General features: G+C 42.1%; 1 protein-coding gene across 2 annotated transcripts; it reads left to right on the forward strand.

Moving 5' to 3' along the window:
* Positions 1 to 317: 317 nt before the first annotated feature.
* akap1b (A kinase (PRKA) anchor protein 1b) lies at positions 318 to 18,279 on the forward strand. 2 transcript variants are annotated; one of them, XM_046388070.1, is made up of 11 exons: positions 318 to 477; positions 4,414 to 5,984; positions 7,604 to 7,728; positions 9,249 to 9,375; positions 9,505 to 9,632; positions 10,868 to 11,045; positions 11,630 to 11,780; positions 13,762 to 13,829; positions 14,565 to 14,638; positions 14,725 to 14,790; positions 17,155 to 18,279. In XM_046388070.1, exons 2-11 carry the CDS (start codon positions 4,439 to 4,441, stop codon positions 17,215 to 17,217), a joined length of 2,526 nt encoding a protein of 841 aa, XP_046244026.1. In that variant the 5' UTR covers positions 318 to 477; positions 4,414 to 4,438; the 3' UTR covers positions 17,218 to 18,279. The 2 variants fall into 2 exon arrangements, with proteins under 2 accessions (XP_046244026.1, XP_046244027.1); XM_046388071.1 differs by lacking the exon at positions 318 to 477 and adding an exon at positions 1,162 to 1,180.
* The last annotated feature ends 446 nt before the right edge of the window (positions 18,280 to 18,725 follow it).

Here is an 18,725-nt window from a genome sequence, read left to right on the forward strand (position 1 = left end):
AAAATACTACATATGTGTATATATATATATATATATATACACATATGTAGTATTTTTTAATGTAATTCTCTGATTTTGTTTGTGATGCAAAATCTAAAAGGAACAAGCCACGTATTGTGCCAATTGATATTTACAAAAAGAGCATTCCAAAAAAGCTTCCCTCGTGGTGTGACTTTTACGTAAAGGTCTCCACGGACATGGCACCAATATTTTGTCATCAGTTTAACGTAAAAAGGCACGTGTTTCACCGTCAATTTTCTTTAATGCATTAACTTTTCTTAAGTTGACAGAGTTTATGGCTTGGACGTCTAAGCATCGCGAGACTTGACCAGCTGTTAAGGCAGTGTTTTTTTAGAGTGGTGCTAGTCGGTCAACACGTGGGGAGAATAGGTTGACTTTCCACCGGGACGCGTTTGAAAAAGTCACATTAAAAAAAAATTGCTCTCATCGTGGCGGGACAGAGGACCCTAAAATACTGTAAGTAAATCAAAAAACAGATAGAATGCATTTAACAGCGGATGAGAAAGACCAAGCCGATATTCATCTCGATCATGTTCGCACATTGTGACTTAGTTCACATCAATGTATACTGGTGCTGCACACGCACATTGTACAATAGCATCCACTGACATGTCCACGCGTGTCTGCAAACTGCTTACAATTTACTGTGTCGCCGTCTGAGTACAGTAATCCCATGTCATTGAACAGCTAGCCTACTCATCTTATTCTAACTTACCAGCCAGCACACTCCGGCTAGCCTCTTTCCCTGTTGTGTAACTTAGATTATCCTAATTCCCTCTTCTGCTGCGGTCTATGCACTTACTAGCAACAGAATCATGTGTCTTGAACAGTAACAAATGTTTGTAGGTTGTCTGCAGAAAGAATGCAGTTGGTTATCACATTCGCCAGGCCGGCTAGCAAGCTAACACGAAGGTCTGAGGCCCATGTAAGACAGTAGCACTCTTTGGCTTAAAATGTCCTTTAACCCTGCGTCAGTTCAGCCCGATCCCCAATTGGTGCATTCGCTGGCGTTCAAAGCTGTGTGATGCATTGCTTTTATGTCATGGCCCCGTGCGATGGTTAGTCGGTGAAATGAAACCCTGTGGTTTATAATGATGTAACCCACCCGCGGTCACAGTCTTCAGGTCAAAATAATACAGCAGAGGGACTGTGCGATGAGGTGACTCTCCATTTTATTTCACGATTATGTTCACAGACGTTTAAGCATTATAACCAATGTACTGGTCTTGTCTGCCAAGTATTCGTCGCGGCCTCCTAGCCAGCCACGCTTTACTCCAGGTAGTATAACGTTAGGTCACAACCACCTCCGGTACCGGATTTTATTCCAGGCGATGGTACGCCAAACTCCATGTGTACGTATCTGTCAGTTAACACTGCTTCTCTTATTTCCAAAGCGGTGTGCACTGTAGTACTGGACATAAGTTTTTCTGAGGATAATAAGTGTTTTCAAATAAATTCGTCGTTCAAAAGACGCACCTAGCGGAAAATATGAAGTTTCTATAACTTGTTCCTATTTAATGCTAACATTGAAAGCTAAACTCGACACGAGACAACGCCAACAGGATTATTTATGTGCCACATAAAGACACATTGTAGGTATTATTAGCACGTAGCTAACCTAGCTGTTGGTCTGGCATTAACACTCCGCTAAGCGGTGGCTTGCAGTTAGCATTATGATCCTCGTGTAACGTTACAGTAACGTTAGACAACCGGTATGTTATAGTACAACCTCTCATCGTGTCATGGATTCGTAGGGTGAAATACGATTTTCGGTTGGTTTTGAGCTAAATTTAACGATTAGCCTGTTGTTGTTGCTAAGAACAACGCTAGTTCATTTAAAACTTGACTACCAGGTATGTTCCGTCCTATCTTTTGGCCAGACATCTGCCAAAAAGGACTACCGATGTGTCATCGCCACTCTCACAGTCCGTAACGTACCCAGTGAAATGTTGCGATAATTGTGCAGGGACGACGGCCACTACAATTCCGCTTACTTGCAGTTCCCTCTTAAGTGTTAATGGTTTTAAGAATCAAGAGACAGAATGTCACGATAGTATGGGAGCGAGTGTTTGTTAAGTAATAGACACTAAGGCTACTCTGTATGCATTGTGAAAGCTGCTTAGGTTGCCTCTGGTTTCTAACATGTACATACAGTTTAGCTACTCCCCTATCTGAACGCAAAGGTCACAGCCGGAATCTTGACTTCAAGGTCAAGAAAAACACAAATTACCACCAGTCCGACCTGTAATACGGGCTATAGGTTTATTAGACTGCTTGTAACTTCTGTGGTAACCTTGTCCAAGGTGAAAGTAGTGTGGGCCACCATTTCATGTGTGTAGAGTCACATCAGTGCTTTATTTTCTAGCGTTTATTTGAACTACAATGCCATATAACTGTGTCATGCTTGTTATAATCAACTTTGATCACATGCTATTGTGCATGTGGCTTTTCATATGTTATAAAAGGCATGATTAAAGGTTAAATTTGGTTCAGCAATTAATTCTTTGATTTGTGATAAATGGGTTATTTAATAGAGTTGTGCTGTAAGAATAGTCCACATTGGTTGTTTTAATGAAGCCTTTGTCAAGGAAAAGACTGAATTTTTCCTAACAGCATAGCTCATTGTCAGTATGCTTTATGTGAGCAGACTTTTGGTAACTGGATGCCTGAGCAGGCTTGAATGCATCACTAAGAACTTTGACTAGCTTTGACCACACATGACAGTAACTAGATGTTAATTGTGGTTGCTCACCTCAAGATGGGATGCACAACACAGTGGTTGAATTTTTATCATTATCCAATAACTGATCAGCCTGGGAACTAGACAAATCTGTAAGTTCATGTTAAATTTGCTCTGACAGATAAGTGCAAGTCTATCCAATTGCATCCAGAGCCATTTTGGTCTGCGCGCATTAACAATAAACCTTGGAAATTGAAAATCAACTGAGAGGTTTTAAACTAACATACATTTGTGAATTTTTCAGCTGATGCCAGGCTAATAACTGATGTCATGTCATTATAGTGCTTCTGTTGTACAAGTGCAGCTGCAAATTACTGCTGTGTCTCAAGCATGGCAGGTTGTGAGTAAGACATTCCCTGCCCATGTGATTCTTCCTGGTGGAGGCAGGCTTACCCAGGTCTGTTAAGGAAAGGCATGTGTACATGGCCTTTTTTTAACATGCACAGGGAGCCACCACATCTTAGGCGGCTCACCAGGAATTGGGTCTGCAGAGGACTGTTCCAGTCTTTAGTTTTTGAAAATTTCCAAAAGACAAGCCAATCATATTGCAGCTCTGTCAACACAGTTGGTGTTCTGTGTTCTTTTGGTTTTTTGATCCTTTTTAGATGTATATTTGACTTTGAGATGAAAGCTGCTCTCTTTATAGTTTTCCAAAGAATATGAAGTAGTCAAAAGAAGTGTAAAAAAATAAATAAATAAATAAATAAAAGCCCCAGAGGGCTTCAGGTGAGATGATGAAATACAATCCAGGAAGTCAGTTTGAGACATAGATTAGTGATATTGAAGGTTTATTAGAAAAACACTGACCAGCAGTTTATAATATTCAGGGACAGGACATAGTTTACATACAGATATTTGTGGCTGCGTTTCATTTTGTGTTGTATTTTACTTATGTAAATTGTTTATTATTTTATTGAATTTCCCTCGGGATCAGTAAAGTATCTATCTATATCTATTATTGGTGCCTACCTCTGTTTTTTCACTCTCCACTTGCAGCTGTAATAATGTGTATTTCCCCATTGTGGGATTATGAAGGAAATCTTAACTTAAACCCTCGACAACTAGATAGCAATATTGTAATCAGTCTTCAGCCATTTGACATTTCCACCCAGCACAACATCAACTGAGACTGGAAGCAGTTAGCACATATCGCTAGTGTAAACACGAAGTGCATGGCTTATCATGTCGTAAGTTGAGCTTCTGTGCTGTGGCACTCCAACGGCGCTGCTGGACTACCCTCATTCAAATGAATGAGAGGGATGTGTTTCCTCATGCAGAGCTGAGTCAGTCTGAAGATGGTCTCAGTTGGAAGGTACTGACTGTGTTGGAGTGACATCTCCCTGATTGTTTTGATACTTGGCTTACAGTCTTTATGGAGAGACAAGTCACACATTTTCCCTAGTTCTGAATAGAAATGTCCCAAGCTAATTGCAGGATCTGAATTGGCGCCCAACCTAGACATTTGTTTTGTGGATTGGGTATCAGTATTATCAAGTCCAGCCTCCCTTCTGAACCTGTGTTTGTCACATCTATAATGGATCGGATCTAAACCAGACATCCTGTTCAGTTTTTATAGATTTGCTATAATTTGTATTCACCATTAAGCATCCTTCAACTAATACAAATGTGTGTGTGTCTTTTTGAACATTTAGGTGTAGCTGTTAGCACCCTGAGGAAATGCCGTTGAGGTTTCGCGCTGTTGTGCCCTACACACTGCCTGGAGTCCTGGCACTTATCGGCTGGTGGTGGTACATCTCGCGGAAGAAAGAGCGGCTTATCAACCCTGGGAGCCTAGAGGGGGCTCCAACTGCAATGGGCCTTAGAGCATCTCCAGCAGAGGTTAGCAACGGTTTGGTTGAGAAAGGCACTGTATCCCCCACAAATGACCCCAAAAGCCCCACCCATATACCTCTGAAGGTCAGTAACCAGGTAGCAGAAAATGAAAATATGTCCCAGGTCATCATCCAGGATGCTGAAGCATCACCTTCACTGGAAAAAAGCACTGAAGAAGTTGTTCCTTCCCATAAACCCTCAGTCTCTGCTCTATCATCACCTGGTAACAAAGACAGCCTGCAGTTTTCACTGAAAGAACATGAAGACCCAGAGAAAAGCTTATCACCTGCCTTGGTAAAAGAGCTGAAGAAACACCTAGTCAAAGATCCAGCCACAGTAGAAGAGGTCATCTTGCCCTGCCAGTCTACTAAAGATGCGAACTCCTCCCCCACAGCAGCACACCTGTCTGATGCAGAGAGGCCTGAGCCAGAGGGGGAGGTTGCAAGTCACTACGGCACTGTTAACACAGAAGAAGAAATGGTTGTTTGTGCAGTCGCCCCAGCTGAAGTGCAGAGAGTGATCCGGTCAGAGGTTGACTTTTTAGAGACATCTCCTTCAGCACAGGATTTTCATCAACATATTCTAACCAGCACACCCACCTTCCCTGCCTCCATGGCCCTGAAAACAGTCCAAGACACCAACATCAAATCAGTGACCCCAGAGGACATCCAAGGACATAGTGGCAGTGGAGAGGAGCAGGATCTGGAGCTTCTGGCGTCTGGATTCATAACTGAGGTCATCTCGGCAGCCACCCAGGAGATCCTTGGTGTCACCAGCTGCCAGGTTATAGACAACAGCCAGCCCAGCTGCCGTAGCAGCACACCACTGGGTACTGGCAGACTATGCTCCAAGCAAGAGGCACTCACAGCAGTAAAGCAGCACCACCATCTACCGACAAGCCCCTCTCAGATAGGCTGTGAGTCTAGAGAGGCAACAGAGAAAGGAGAGCAAGGGGTGCCTAATGGGTGCTCTCCGCTCAGTCACAGGGTTCATCAGACAAACAGTGCTCAGAGAGGCCACTGGTCAACACCATCACACCAAGCAGCACAAAGTGTCCCTTCGCTAAAAGTTAAACTGGAAGGTGATGAAGCAGCTGTGCTGGCTGAGGACTCGGCCTGCAGCACCTGTCACTCTGAGGATGGCATCAGCAATGAGGACCTCCAGAACTGCACATTTGGCAACAAAATGGATTTGATCCAGGTTACAGACTATTCAGCAAGAGAAGCCACACAACCTCAGTCTCTGGTTGAGGCCACCATAGAGGCAGCAGTTTTGGCTGAAAGTGTAGAAAACTCAGTGGATGCTGTGTGTGAGATTAAGAGGCTCAATGAAATGGGCCTGAGGAATGGAGCCCAAGGGACATGTGAGGTGGAGACAGACCAGTCTGGAGGTGAGACATCAATCAGTTTAATCTGGTAATTGGTGTGGGTAGAAGTAGCATGAATAGAAAATGTTGCTCGGTATCTAGAACGACACTAGGTTATTGAAGATGGACGGGGTAATTGGAGAAAAAAAATTAACACAAATGGAATTTAAACTTTTGCTGAGTCTTGTCAAAACATTAGCAAATGCTGTGATAGAAACAGAAAGTGAAAATGGGGGGGCAGTGTCACTATGAACAGTGCAACTTATTTTTGTCTACTGTTCTACTGATGCCTTGGTGCTGGATATTGGAAAAGAATTTTAATTTATTTCTATGTGACTGTGTCTTAACTACACTGGTTGCTTTATTTCTTGAAAGGTGCTGCATTAAAAAGCCACTTGGCCTCTTAATCCACTGCTGCACTTTATGAATGAGAGGCAGCAGAGAAGCTCTATAATGCACTGTGATTTTATAACCAAACTGAAACCAGGATGTGCACAAAGGTGTTAAAACAAGTCTTACAGAGTAAACATGAGTGTAGTGCAGCTGTTCTGCAGGTAAACTGAACTAACTGGGCTGATGCGTGACTAATAATTTATTTTATAAATATTATAAGTAAGATTTATCAAAGACAAAAAAATTGTAATGTTAAGTATTTAAAGTATATTCATCAACAGTAGCTTTACCATGAGGAGGATTGACAAAGAACAGCTGACTGAAATTGCTCAGCAGCCAGGACTTGGAAATGTACATCATCCATAAATTATGTTAGAGGTTTGAGTTTGCGTCAGAAGCAAATTAATAAAGAAGAGCAGATCAAGAAACATCAAGGCAAGGTTAATTTCTTAGTAAAAGGACAATAATATAACTTCCCAGTCTTTAAGCCTGGGCCCTATATTTTTATATTTGGTGTGTAAATGTTTCATACTTACCAAAATTTTGGAATTGGTCCAGTAGAACACCCCAGTTGTCCTGTAGTTTAGTTCTGTGGTTAGGGTGTCATTTGGTTCAGTTGTCGTTGTGTGATTGGTGGTCCTATCTGAGATAGGATTAGTTAATACCTTAAAAGTCAGCGAAGGGCTGGACAGAGCTCAAAGCAGATAAATAAAGGGCCAGTCATTCCAAATTAATGATTTAAAATACTGAATGTCCTCACTACGCAAAACAAAAAAAAAAGCTAAAAAAAAGTTTGTATCAGGTGGAAAGCTTTATGGTTTACAAAACGGTGACAAGAATAGTTTTGTTTGTATTAACAAAAACAATGTTCTCTAAGTGGAGATCTCACATGCTCTCCAAGTGGAGAGCATGTGAGATCTCATTTTGCTGTCAGTAATATTAATCATTTGTTGAGTGAAGGGTTGGAAACCGAAGATTAGAGCAATAAAAAGTGATGACTTTCCAAATATGACCTTGTGTCTTGTGACATAATATACACTGTAGGTGCTGTTTTTTCCAGTATCATGTTGATGCCTCACATCTAAAATGATGATTTCTGTTGAAGGATGCATAAGGCAGACTGTAAAGGGTGAGCAGCTTTTCTCAGGATGAGCCCTGGACCCTGCAACATCTGTGTTGCTGTACATATTTATAGTAATGATGTTGGTGGGTGTGTGTGTGTGTGTGTGTATGTCTCTCTCTCCATTCAGGGTCTGATGTGAACAGCATGGACTCGGTGGACAGTGGCTGCACTATGGGTGCCGGAGAAAGCCAGAGCAACCACACTGCCTCCTCGAGCTCTGAGCTCATCATCTGGGAAATTGAGGTGCCAAAGGTGAGTCAGCAATGGCGCACTGCTTACTTCGGGGGGTTTCACTTGCTTTCTTATGGCGCCCATGTTTATCAGTTGGGTTGTTCACACAGAGCGCACTGCAGCGTCGAGTTCCACAGTCTGTTTGTAATCTGCAGTAATGGTTTTGTCATCTCTGGTTTCTTCTTTAAATTATATGCTTACTCCATGTACGTCCTTTGTGTCTATAGTGAGCAAGAGATTTGAGCAGACGCATGTACAATGACAAGAGAGAAGCCCTGAAGGGGATGGTCCTTTTTCATTGTTGCATGTTGGATGCACCGCTTATTCAGGAACATCGTGAAAGCTGTCATAAATTTACGAGGTTATTATAAACATATGCTTTACTTGTGATTAGCAAAGAGGAGCAGAATCACTGGTTGACTGGTGTGGAGAAATGTGCTTCTGGTGTGAACAACCAGGTTACAGCTCACGCAAGAAATTGCATACCGCAGGCAATAAGTCTGCTTCCTCTGCCCCCTCTTCTGCTTTGCTTTGTTTCTACTACTACTATTATTATTGTTGTTGTTATTTTTCCATATAGTGTTGTACATACAGAAGGAAAGGCTGAAGAGGAGGCATTCATTCACAATCAGACTTAGCTTGAAAGGTATTGTTTCCTAAGGGTGGTCCAATTATTTAGCCACCTATCACTGATGCATGATATTTGCTATATGTAGATTTTGATCTGTGGTCTCTGTAAAGGCCAGTCAGAACAGCCAGGTAAACATGCTTCTACACTATATAGACAAAAGTATCAGGATGGGGTTGTTTATCAGGAGCTGGGCTAGGCCCTTTACTCCCAGATAAGGGAAATCTTAATGCTTCAGCCTTCGAAGACATTTTGGACATTGCCATGCTTCCAACTTTGTCGCAACAGTTTGGGGAAGGCCCTTTTCTATTCTTGCTTGACTGGACCCCAGTTTACTAAGCAAGGTCCATAAAGACATGGTTGGATGAGTTTGGTGCAGAAGAACTTGACTGGTCCGCACAGAGCCCAGACCTCAACCCCATCGAACATTTTTGGGATGAACTGGAATTGAGATTGTGAGCCAGGTCGTCTTGTTCAGGATCAGTGCCTGACCTGACAATTGCTCTACTGTATGAATGGGAAAAAATTTCCACAGGAGAAAAAAAAAAACCTCCCCAGAGGAGTGGAAGCTGTTATAGCTGCAAAGCTGTCAATGTATTGAGAATGCAGTATCATGAAAGTCCCTGTTGGCGTAATGGTCAGGTGACCCACTGAAAAGATGAGGCTAGTGAAGTATTTTAAGATGTAAAAATATGTACGCTACATTGTTCAAAGACAAAACAAAAAACAATGATTTGTGGGGGTTTGTGATTTGTGTTTTGTTTTTTGTTGTTTCTATTCATAAAAGTATGAATTATATTTTGTTTTTAGAATTTGGTTCACATTCATATGAGCAAACGCTGTTGTTTGGCATAAATGGTCCTTTGGTCCTTTTGACATATAATTATCTCTTCTGCCTGTCTTACTTTACCAGCACCTTGTAGGGCGGTTAATAGGGAGGCAAGGAAGATACGTAAGTTTCCTGAAGCAAAGCTCTGGTGCGAAAATCTACATCTCCACCCTGCCTTACACACAGGAGTTTCAGATCTGTCACATCGAGGGTGAGTCAGGAGGACTAGGTCCTCACATCCCATCATACAGCATCCCATGATGTAGAAGAAACTATTAAACTCTTTAAATCAGTGCTTGTTTGGACTGGTTTACAGCTTTTGTGTCTGGTCTTTCTCCAGGTACACAGCAGCAAGTTGACAAAGCCCTGTCCTTGATTGGGAAGAAGTTTAAAGATCTCGACCTGACCAACCTTTATGCACCTCCACCTCCCCCACTCACATTGCCATCACTTCCCATGACCTCTTGGGTAAAGATGGGCTCTCTGGCTGCCGCTGTTTGTATTGAGATTTTTAACTAGCACTGCATAATGCCAGACTAGTACGCCTTGTGTTTTGACTGGTCAACCTCTCAAATGTGATTAGAACCAATTATTAACTAGTAGGAACCCTTAGCTTGGGTGGGAGTAAGGGCAGTGGGAGTAGCTTTTCATGATAGGTTTTGAATGCCTTGAGGGTTTACTATGCAGGATTGTGTAGTCATACAACGTTAATCCCTATCAGTCATGATTTATGACCCACTAGCAGTGTCTTTATCTCCAGAGACTCTGCTTTCTCTGTATATTCTTTTTATTTTGTTGTGGGGCGTTCCAGGGCATCACCGATTCTGAAGAAAGGCAGTTGATTGCCTCTTGATGAGAATGAGACTCAACAATTGACCATCTTTCTTGCTTACTGCAACTTTCTAAGCTGCATTTACAAACGCAACCGACAAATCTGGCACAGTATACAGTGCATTTAGTCATAGGAATGGGTTCCATTAACTGGTTCCTTGTTGCATTCATTTCCAGGTTGATAAAATACTGGAATTTGTTAAGCTGTAAGACCAACTTATCCCATGTTTAATCTTTCATGCCCAGTCACTCACAGTTTGTCACTTTTTGCCACCAAAGTCAAAGATAAATATTTATCTACCGTCCTTCATTTTAAAATAACAAAATATGCAGTGAAGGCCCTATACCCCTCCAACACAGTAGAATTATAGCACAGTACATATTTTTCTTCACTTCTGTCATCAAAAAAATATGTTTAAGATGGGAATCCTATATTGCACATGGGTTTATTCTTGTTTTAGGTAGGACTGTACAACCCTGCAGAGTGTATACAGCAGCACTGATTTTTTTCCCCCCTGCATTTTACAAAGTTAACAGTGAAGCAGCCATTTTACAAGCTACAATCTCTACAAGGCTACAACTTCTATTGGCCAATTAGTGGCTAACATTTCAGGACAACATTGCATTTCATTATGGCAGAAGTTGAGTAACTTTTTATCTGTCCCCATTTTTGTTTTGTTTTCATTGAGTAAACTAAAGAGACAGATTATGTTACCACAATCCCTAACCCAGAGTTTAAGTTGCCTCTCTAGAAGGGCCCCCTCCATCTGGAAATTCACTGGTGTCTTTAAAGTAACTGAGGATGCTGCTTTTTTTATAATGAGATTCTACTGGAAGAGTAACAGCTCCTATTGGGTTGTTTTTCTTCTCAGCTTCTGCTTCCCAGTGGAGTGACAGTTGAAGTGATAGTGGTGAATATAGTGTCAGCTGGACACATCTTTGTCCAGCAGCACACCCATCCCACCTACCACGCCCTGAGAAGCCTTGACCAGCAGATGTTCCTCTGCTACTCCCATCCAGGCACCCCTGCTCTGCCCTCACCTGCTGAAGGTAACCTTGGTCACACCGTGGGGTTTAAGTCAATGCTAAATTCTGCTGTTTCAGTCATTCTTTGCCTAGTAAGCCTTTGACTCCATAGGCAGCCTGAACTACATCTTCATCATCCATGACTATTGGCTGGGGAAAGGAATTTAAAGAAATACAGTGAAAATTGTACCAGTGTTATATTTAAAGATATAATGTTTGAGTGTTTGACCACAGTTTGGAGGAAAAAAATAAAAACATTATCAATGGAATACAATGGCAACTGGTAAATAAAGAATAGAGCCTCCATTTTAATGAATGCATTAAAATACAGTTCCTAATATTTATCTTTTTAAAAACAAAAAGAGAGTGGAGAAGGAGTAAATACATTGTATCCTACACAGACCACATTTAAATTTAATGTAGCTCTCTATCTCTCACCCTATCTATAAATGAATAAATAAACAAAAAAAAAAATGTAGTGCATGTGTATCCAGATAATACAATGTACTTCTGAGTTTATTTTTTTCCTCTGTGTCATGACTAAAGGGCAGTAATGTCATACTGCTACTTGCAATTTTAATAGTCTTTCCGTTCCTGTCTGTCTTTAGTGGGTGTGATCTGTGCAGCTCCAGCAGTAGAAGGAGCCTGGTGGAGAGCTCAGGTCATCACCTTCTATAAAGAAACAAATGAAGTGGAGATTAGATACGTTGATTATGGTGGCTATGACAGAGTTAAGATCGACTCACTACGGCAAATAAGGTGAGTGTCAGAGGTGTCACTGTATTATAACAGTTAAATCCAAAAGAATGACACCATTTAGAGTGCATCAAGTCAGGTCCTTCTCAGTGTCTTTTTCTTTCCAGTCCTGGTCAACACTGGCTTTGTAACGGTTGCTGTGGCAAACTGCCACCTCAAAGATGTTTTAAAATGCATATTTCTACTGAATTTTGTTTCATTGCTTTACCAAGTGCGGTCCTTGTCCAGGTAACCAGTGTATAGTGTATGTATATAATCACAGAAATGCATTTCTTAATTCTTATTTTCCAGGAATGTGTTTCTGGAGTAACATAAATCAATATTGGAATATAACTCAATTAAAACATTAAAGATTTCAGGGATATTTCAGAAAAAGGCAATAACTAAAATGAAATAAATTTAAACACCCGGGTCCTAGTACAAAGAATTCTTAGAAATATGATGTTTTTTCTAGGAATTTACCCTTAAAGTTAAGAGTAGATCGCGGTAAAGATAAGTTACTCACAAAGCATCTTAGCACTTGTGGCCAGCTCTACGCAGGGGCAAGAGGGGGCAACGCCCCCTCAAATAAATGTCTTGCCCCCTCAAATCAAAATTTTAGAAGTTGAAAAAACAACATTTTAATATCTTCACAAAATTAATATATTACAAGTTGGCAAAATATCTACAATAACGGAAAAATCAGCTGAAAAATGGACACGATACAGTATCAGATTCCTCTCATCTCTCTGTCCCTCCGCTGTGTATCTTCAGGTTTCAGCACGGCCACGGACTTGCTGCGTTCAGTTACACTCGGAATATGACGTTTCTCTTTTCCTCTCTCCCTTAAGTAGCTGATGTACTTCCTTAGAAGTATTTTAAATGCTCGAAAGACATCCAAACAAACATCAACTTACTGTGACCAGTCATGTTTTCCGAGATTGCGCAGTGAAACACATTTACCTCGGAAGTCGGAATTTCCAACCCAGATCTTTCCAAGTTCCGAGTGTAATTGAACACAGCAGAAGCGGCAGCGTTTTCTCAGCCACACCAGGCTGTAGTTGTGCACTGTTTTGTTTCAAATAATCTCAGCGGTTTTTACAAAGCCAGCTTACTTATTTTCCTCTCCAGCTTCCAGCAGCTCACAAAGAGAAAGTTAATGCTGTGTAATGCATCTGTTTTTCAGAGCTTTTAAAAAGTGCAGTGCTGCTCCTGCCTGTATTGATAGTAGCAATGATAATGCTGCTAGTATCAAAGACAGCAGCGAGCATAACTACTACTTTAGCATCGGCAAGCACTGCTTCTCCTGTACCTTCCCCAACAAGTGCTGCCCCAAAGCAGCCTGCTCAGCTACCTAATGACTTAAATGGCAATGCTCCATCTCAGCCAACACTGGGTAGTTACCCAAAGCATGCATTTGGTACAACATTAAGATCATTTAATCCTGCCTGGTACCGCACACGACCATGGCAAAGCAGGAGCTTAGTCTTCAGGTGGGACAACCAAGTTGGACAGGTCTGGAGGTAGAGGCCTGACAAAGTGCAGTCCACTTCTCCAGGCTGGGGTTGGACTCATAGCTAACAACCCAATTCAATGAAGAAAACACTGTTACTATAAGCACAGGGGGAAAAAAGTGCTGGAGCATGATGTGTACGCATGCTGCTCCCTTCACATTTCTGAGTGCCCCCTCATATATACCTGCCTAGAACCGGCCCTGTTAGCACTACAGAGGTTCAAAGGCAAAAACTATTAAGAATAGAGAGGAGGACTGCTCTTGTTGCTCAAAGAAGTGAATAAAGGTTCCATGTAAATGAGATGATATTGATTTTTTTTTTAAATTTGTAAGCTTTGTTTAAAAAAAAATATATAAACCTGTTTTAATTTTGTTATCATGGATCACCATATCTAAAATTCTTAAACTGCAATGTATGTGTAAATGTTTAAGTATACTTGAGATTTTTTTCCATATGTTTTTATTAACAGATTGCTCATTTTTTTTTTCCAGGTCTGATTTTGTAACACTACCATTTCAGGGTGCAGAAGTATTGCTTGATAACATCGCCCCACTACCAGGTACAACATTGTGTTAACACAATTTTCAAGCCTACAGCTAAGCAACAGACACTCACCTGACAATGGCGGTGCTAGTTAGCCAGTCTGTTCACCACTTTGAGAATGGAAACTACAACCCTGTTTCAGAAAAAGTTGGGGCACTATGTAAAACAAATAAAAACAGAATGCAATAATTTACAAGGTATGTTTACTGAAAACAGTGTGTTCCTGAGCTCATTAAGTAATATCCTTTATACAATCATATGACAAAGTTTGAACCTTGCCCCATGCACTTGCTCTTGAACACCGGAACGTTTCAAGGATTCCCCCTTCATACCCAGATAATGGGTGATAATATCACCTGTTACCAATGAACCTGTTAACCTGTGCAATGTTCCAAACAGGTGGTTTTTGAACATTCCACATCTATTTCAAATGTGTTGATTTAATCAAAATCAGAATAAGCATATATTTACAAAAGTCAGACATTGATGAGGTAAAACATTAAATATATTGTCTTTGTATTGTTTTCAATTGAGAATATGCTATAAAGGAATGACAAATTAACACATTCAAAAAAATTTTTATACAACGTTTTTGGAATGTGGGTAGTATATCCACCTAATTCAGAGTCAGTTCTTCCAATTGCAGCTTTAAAAACCCAAAATTTCAAATTGTCTGAAAGCTACCGATATTGTATGACACAGTTGTGTATATTTTGCTGTTCAGACATATGTGTAAAATGTTCTTCATCAGGAGAGGATCATTTCTCGCCAGAGGCCACAACAGCATTGGAGGAAATGACCAGAGGAGTGGCACTACTTGCGCAAGTAAATTCATCTTCCTCACTAAGCCACTCCACAGGGGCAAAGTTAGCTGCAGCTAAGTTGTCATTTGTCTTTCTCCCTCTATAAAGGTCTCAAACTATGATAACAACACCGGCCTCCCCCTCGTCCACTTGTGGAACATGGTTGGAGATGAGGTACGGTGCTTGGATACACACCTGCTTGGCAAATTAGTTTCATAATACAGTGCTGCAAACTTTATGTGACATAATAGTTTTACACCTTATTTCCACATTTATTTTGTTTAGAAATACAGATGTATGGCTTTAAAATGCAGAATTTCTTACAGATTCATAGTTTCTTCTCAATAGTTGGCTCAGACGTGTTATATGGAAAGAAATTAATAGGAGCACATCACGCTCCCATTAAAGTTTGTTTTCGTCTTCTTCCGCTTATCCGGGTCACGGGGGCAGCAGTCTCAGCAGGGAAGCCCATACGTCCACTCCCCACCAGCTCGTCCGGGGAGATACCAGGGCATTCCCAGGTCAGACAAGAGATGTAGTCACTCTATCATGTCCTGGGCCTGCCCCGGGGTCTCCTCCTGGATGGACATGCCTGAAACAACTCCCAAGGCAGACATCCAGGAGGCATCCTGGGCAGATGCCTCAGATGCCCCTACCGCAAGCCCCTCCCGGATGTCCAAGCTCCTCACTCTATCTCTAAAGCTGGGCCCAGTCACCCTGCAGAGGAAACTCGTTTCAACCGCTTATATTCGCAATCTTGTTCTTTCAGTCACTACTCACAACTTGTGACCATAGGTGAGGTTTGGGACATAAATTGACTGATAAATTGATAACTTGGCCTTTTGGCTCCACTCTCTCTTCACGACAGCAGATTAGTATAACATCTGTATCACAGAAGACGCTGCGCGATCCATCTGTCAATCTCCTGCTCAATTTTCAATTCAATTCAATTCTCACTTGTCAGCTAGAGCTTGAGGGCTAGATTGTTGAGTTGTACAGTCTAACAGCAGTGGGAATGAAGGACCTGCAGTAGCGCTCCTTCCTATACTGAGGGTGTAGCAGTCTGCCGCTGAAGGAGCTGCATGGAGCTGCTCGGAGCCTCCACTGTCTGATGCAGAGGGTGAGAGCTGTTGTCCATGATGGATGTCAGCTTGGCAAACATCCTCCTCTCACCCACCTCCTCCACAGAGTCCAATGGACAGCCCAGGACAGAGCTGGTCCTCCTGACTAGCTTGTTCAGTCTCTTCCTGTCCCGGTCCATGCTGCCCGGTCCCCAACAGATCACAGCGTAGTGGATAGCAGAGGCTATCACAGAGTCATAAAAGGTTCTTAGGAGGTGCCTGCACACTCCAAAGGACCTCAGTTTCCTCAGAAGGTGGAGGCGACTTTGTCCCTTCTTGTACAGGGCATCGTTGTTATGTGACCGGTTCAGTTTATGGTTGAGGTAGACACCCAGATACTTAAAACTGTCCACCATCTCAATGTCCAAGCCCTTTATGTTCACTGGTGTAAGTAGTAATGTTCTTCTTCGGAAGTCAATCACCATCTCCTTTGTTTTACTGGTGTTTAAGCACAGGTGGTTGCGCTCACACCAGTCCACAAAGTCCACGATGACTGACCCATACTCCGCCTCATTCCCCTCAGACACACAGCCAACAAAGGCTGAGTTGTCAGAGAACTTCTGGAGGTGACATCTGCTGGTGTTGTAGGTTAATTGCTAAGAGGAAAGGTGAGAGCACTGTTCCCGGGAAGCAGCCGTGCTGCAGACCACCACCTCAGACACACAGTTATGCAGTCTCACATACTGTGGCCTGTTGGTAGGTAGTCGATGATCCAAGCAGCCAAATGTCTGTCCACACCTGCTCTCTCCAGCTTCTCTCTCAGCAGCACCGGTTGAATTGTGTTGAATGCGCTTGAGAAGTGAAAAAACATGATTCTCACAGCACTCTCCAGGTGAGTCAACGTCTGGTGCAGCAGGTAGATGACAGCGTCATCCACCCCGATGTTTGACCTGTAGGCAAACTGCAGCATGTCCATCGCTGTACTCACCACAGAGCGAACATGCCTGAGCATGAGCCTCACCATGGTCTTCTTAAGGTGGGAGGTCAAGGTGACGGGCCTCTAGTAAGCAACTCTCCTCAAACCTAGAGTGGGCAATCCACCCTTTTCCGGATAAGAACCATGTCCTCAGGTGCTGATCCTCATCTCTGTGCAAGCAGGTTGCTGTTCAGTGACGCCAATAGGACTACATCATCCACAAAAAGCAGAGATGGAATCCTAAGGCCACTGAACCTGACACTCTCTGCCGCTTGGCTGCCCCTAGGAAAAAAATGGTGACAAAGGGCAGCCCTGGCGGGGCACTTCAGAGAGTCCTGGAGCACTTCAGTTGCAGAAGCTTTCAACCCCAACCCTTTATACATTCTCACAATATATGCAATAGGTGCCTGCTTTGGTGCATGTTTTAGTTTTGTTTTGTGTGTTGTTTCTGCTGATCCAGCCACCACTGAAGCCATCTGACTGTTTTTCTTCTTTTTCCAGATAATATCAGTGAATCGTATGTTGGCAGAGAGGGGTCTGGGAGTTTGGGTGGATGGATTTTGAACACCTAACATGCTCTGATGCCCCCAGTCTGGGACCCTGGTCATTCTGGGCTCATGGCCCCACCAGACACATCACTGGATCTAAAGAAGATTGTTTTTCCTTTCTTATCTTTTTACACCCCCTCCCCTTTGAAAATGAAAAATTGTTTGTAGAAATAATCTACATTGAAAAGAACACAGCACTGCTTCAAAATAAGACACACACACTCCCGCTCTTGTACACTGAAAGAACTTAAAAACTAAAGATGGAAGGGAAGAGGTAGTTGTAATTTTTTTTTAATCTATTGTGATTAAATAAAGGTTCAACCAATATTTTTTTTCCTCCCTCATCCTACCATTTTTGCCCTGGGCCTTTGCCCACTGACTGGATCATTATGCTGTGTGGAAAGACACACCCCCACCAGCGTGTGTAGACAATTGTAAGCGGTTTGAGTTTCATTGACACCAAGACTCTAGTCATTTGTAGGTATGGGCAATTCAACTTAATTTAGCAGATTTTTGGCAGTTCTTGTCTGGATAGCATGTGGGGGGAAGAAAGCCTGCAGAGAATGATCAGTAATGGTACAACAAAGAGAAGGAGAGGTCAAAAGGTGGTCCCTGGTGAAGCACAGAGCATCCAGTAGGTCAGCCCTGTGGCCTCAAGAGATATGGACTTCTGTGGGGTCTTCTTCCAGAGCTGCTGCTCCTTTGTCCCACTGGGACACAGGAGTGAGGTGATTGCACTTTCTCTACTTTTTTTTCCCACCAGCCTGCGCTTTGTTTCAGCGGAGCCAGGAATTTCAACCTAACAGACAAAATGTTATTGAACAGCTTTTCAAAATGAGACTCCATGATGAGCGAGTGGTCTCAGTATTCTTGTGATGCATTTTTCTGACATCCCAAAGTAAGGCGACAAATGATAAAGATCATTAACTGTTTAATCATCAAATGACGTATATGTTCTGTTTTTAAAGACTGAAATATCTGTAACATAACACTCAGATTTGTTATACATCTCCAAATCCAAAAATTAAGTCAGAAGAGATTAATTTAAAAAGAAATGTATAGATTCTGCCCCCCCCCCCCCCCCCCCCCCCCCAAAAAAAAAAAAATTAAGGGACCTCCATAACAAATGTTGCATTTTAACAGCTCCATAACATTCAATTTATTTTAAACCTGTCTAATCATCTAAACCTGAAGGGAAACAAAGCTGCTAGAGGTCTGTTGACCAGTCTTCACTGCACTATTACCAATTTTTCACATTGATCACATAATTCTATGTATCATGGGTGTCAAAGAAATCAAGATTTTTGGAGCAGTGATGTGGCATTACCCACTGATCTGGAGAAGAGTGTCAGTATCATGGCAGAGAGCTGCTGTTACCCTCTGAGCTCTACAAGCAAGCCGTCTCCACAAAGTCGAGCTGACATGAGAAGGAAACACAACACAAGATTTAGTTTGCAGTGCTGCTGTTTAATGTTGACTTAATATTAGCTGTTAATCGAAATCCACATTGTGTCATTGGTATGC

Source organism: Scatophagus argus, chromosome 5 (assembly GCF_020382885.2).
Source record: "Scatophagus argus isolate fScaArg1 chromosome 5, fScaArg1.pri, whole genome shotgun sequence".
Taxonomy (NCBI): domain Eukaryota; kingdom Metazoa; phylum Chordata; class Actinopteri; family Scatophagidae; genus Scatophagus; species Scatophagus argus.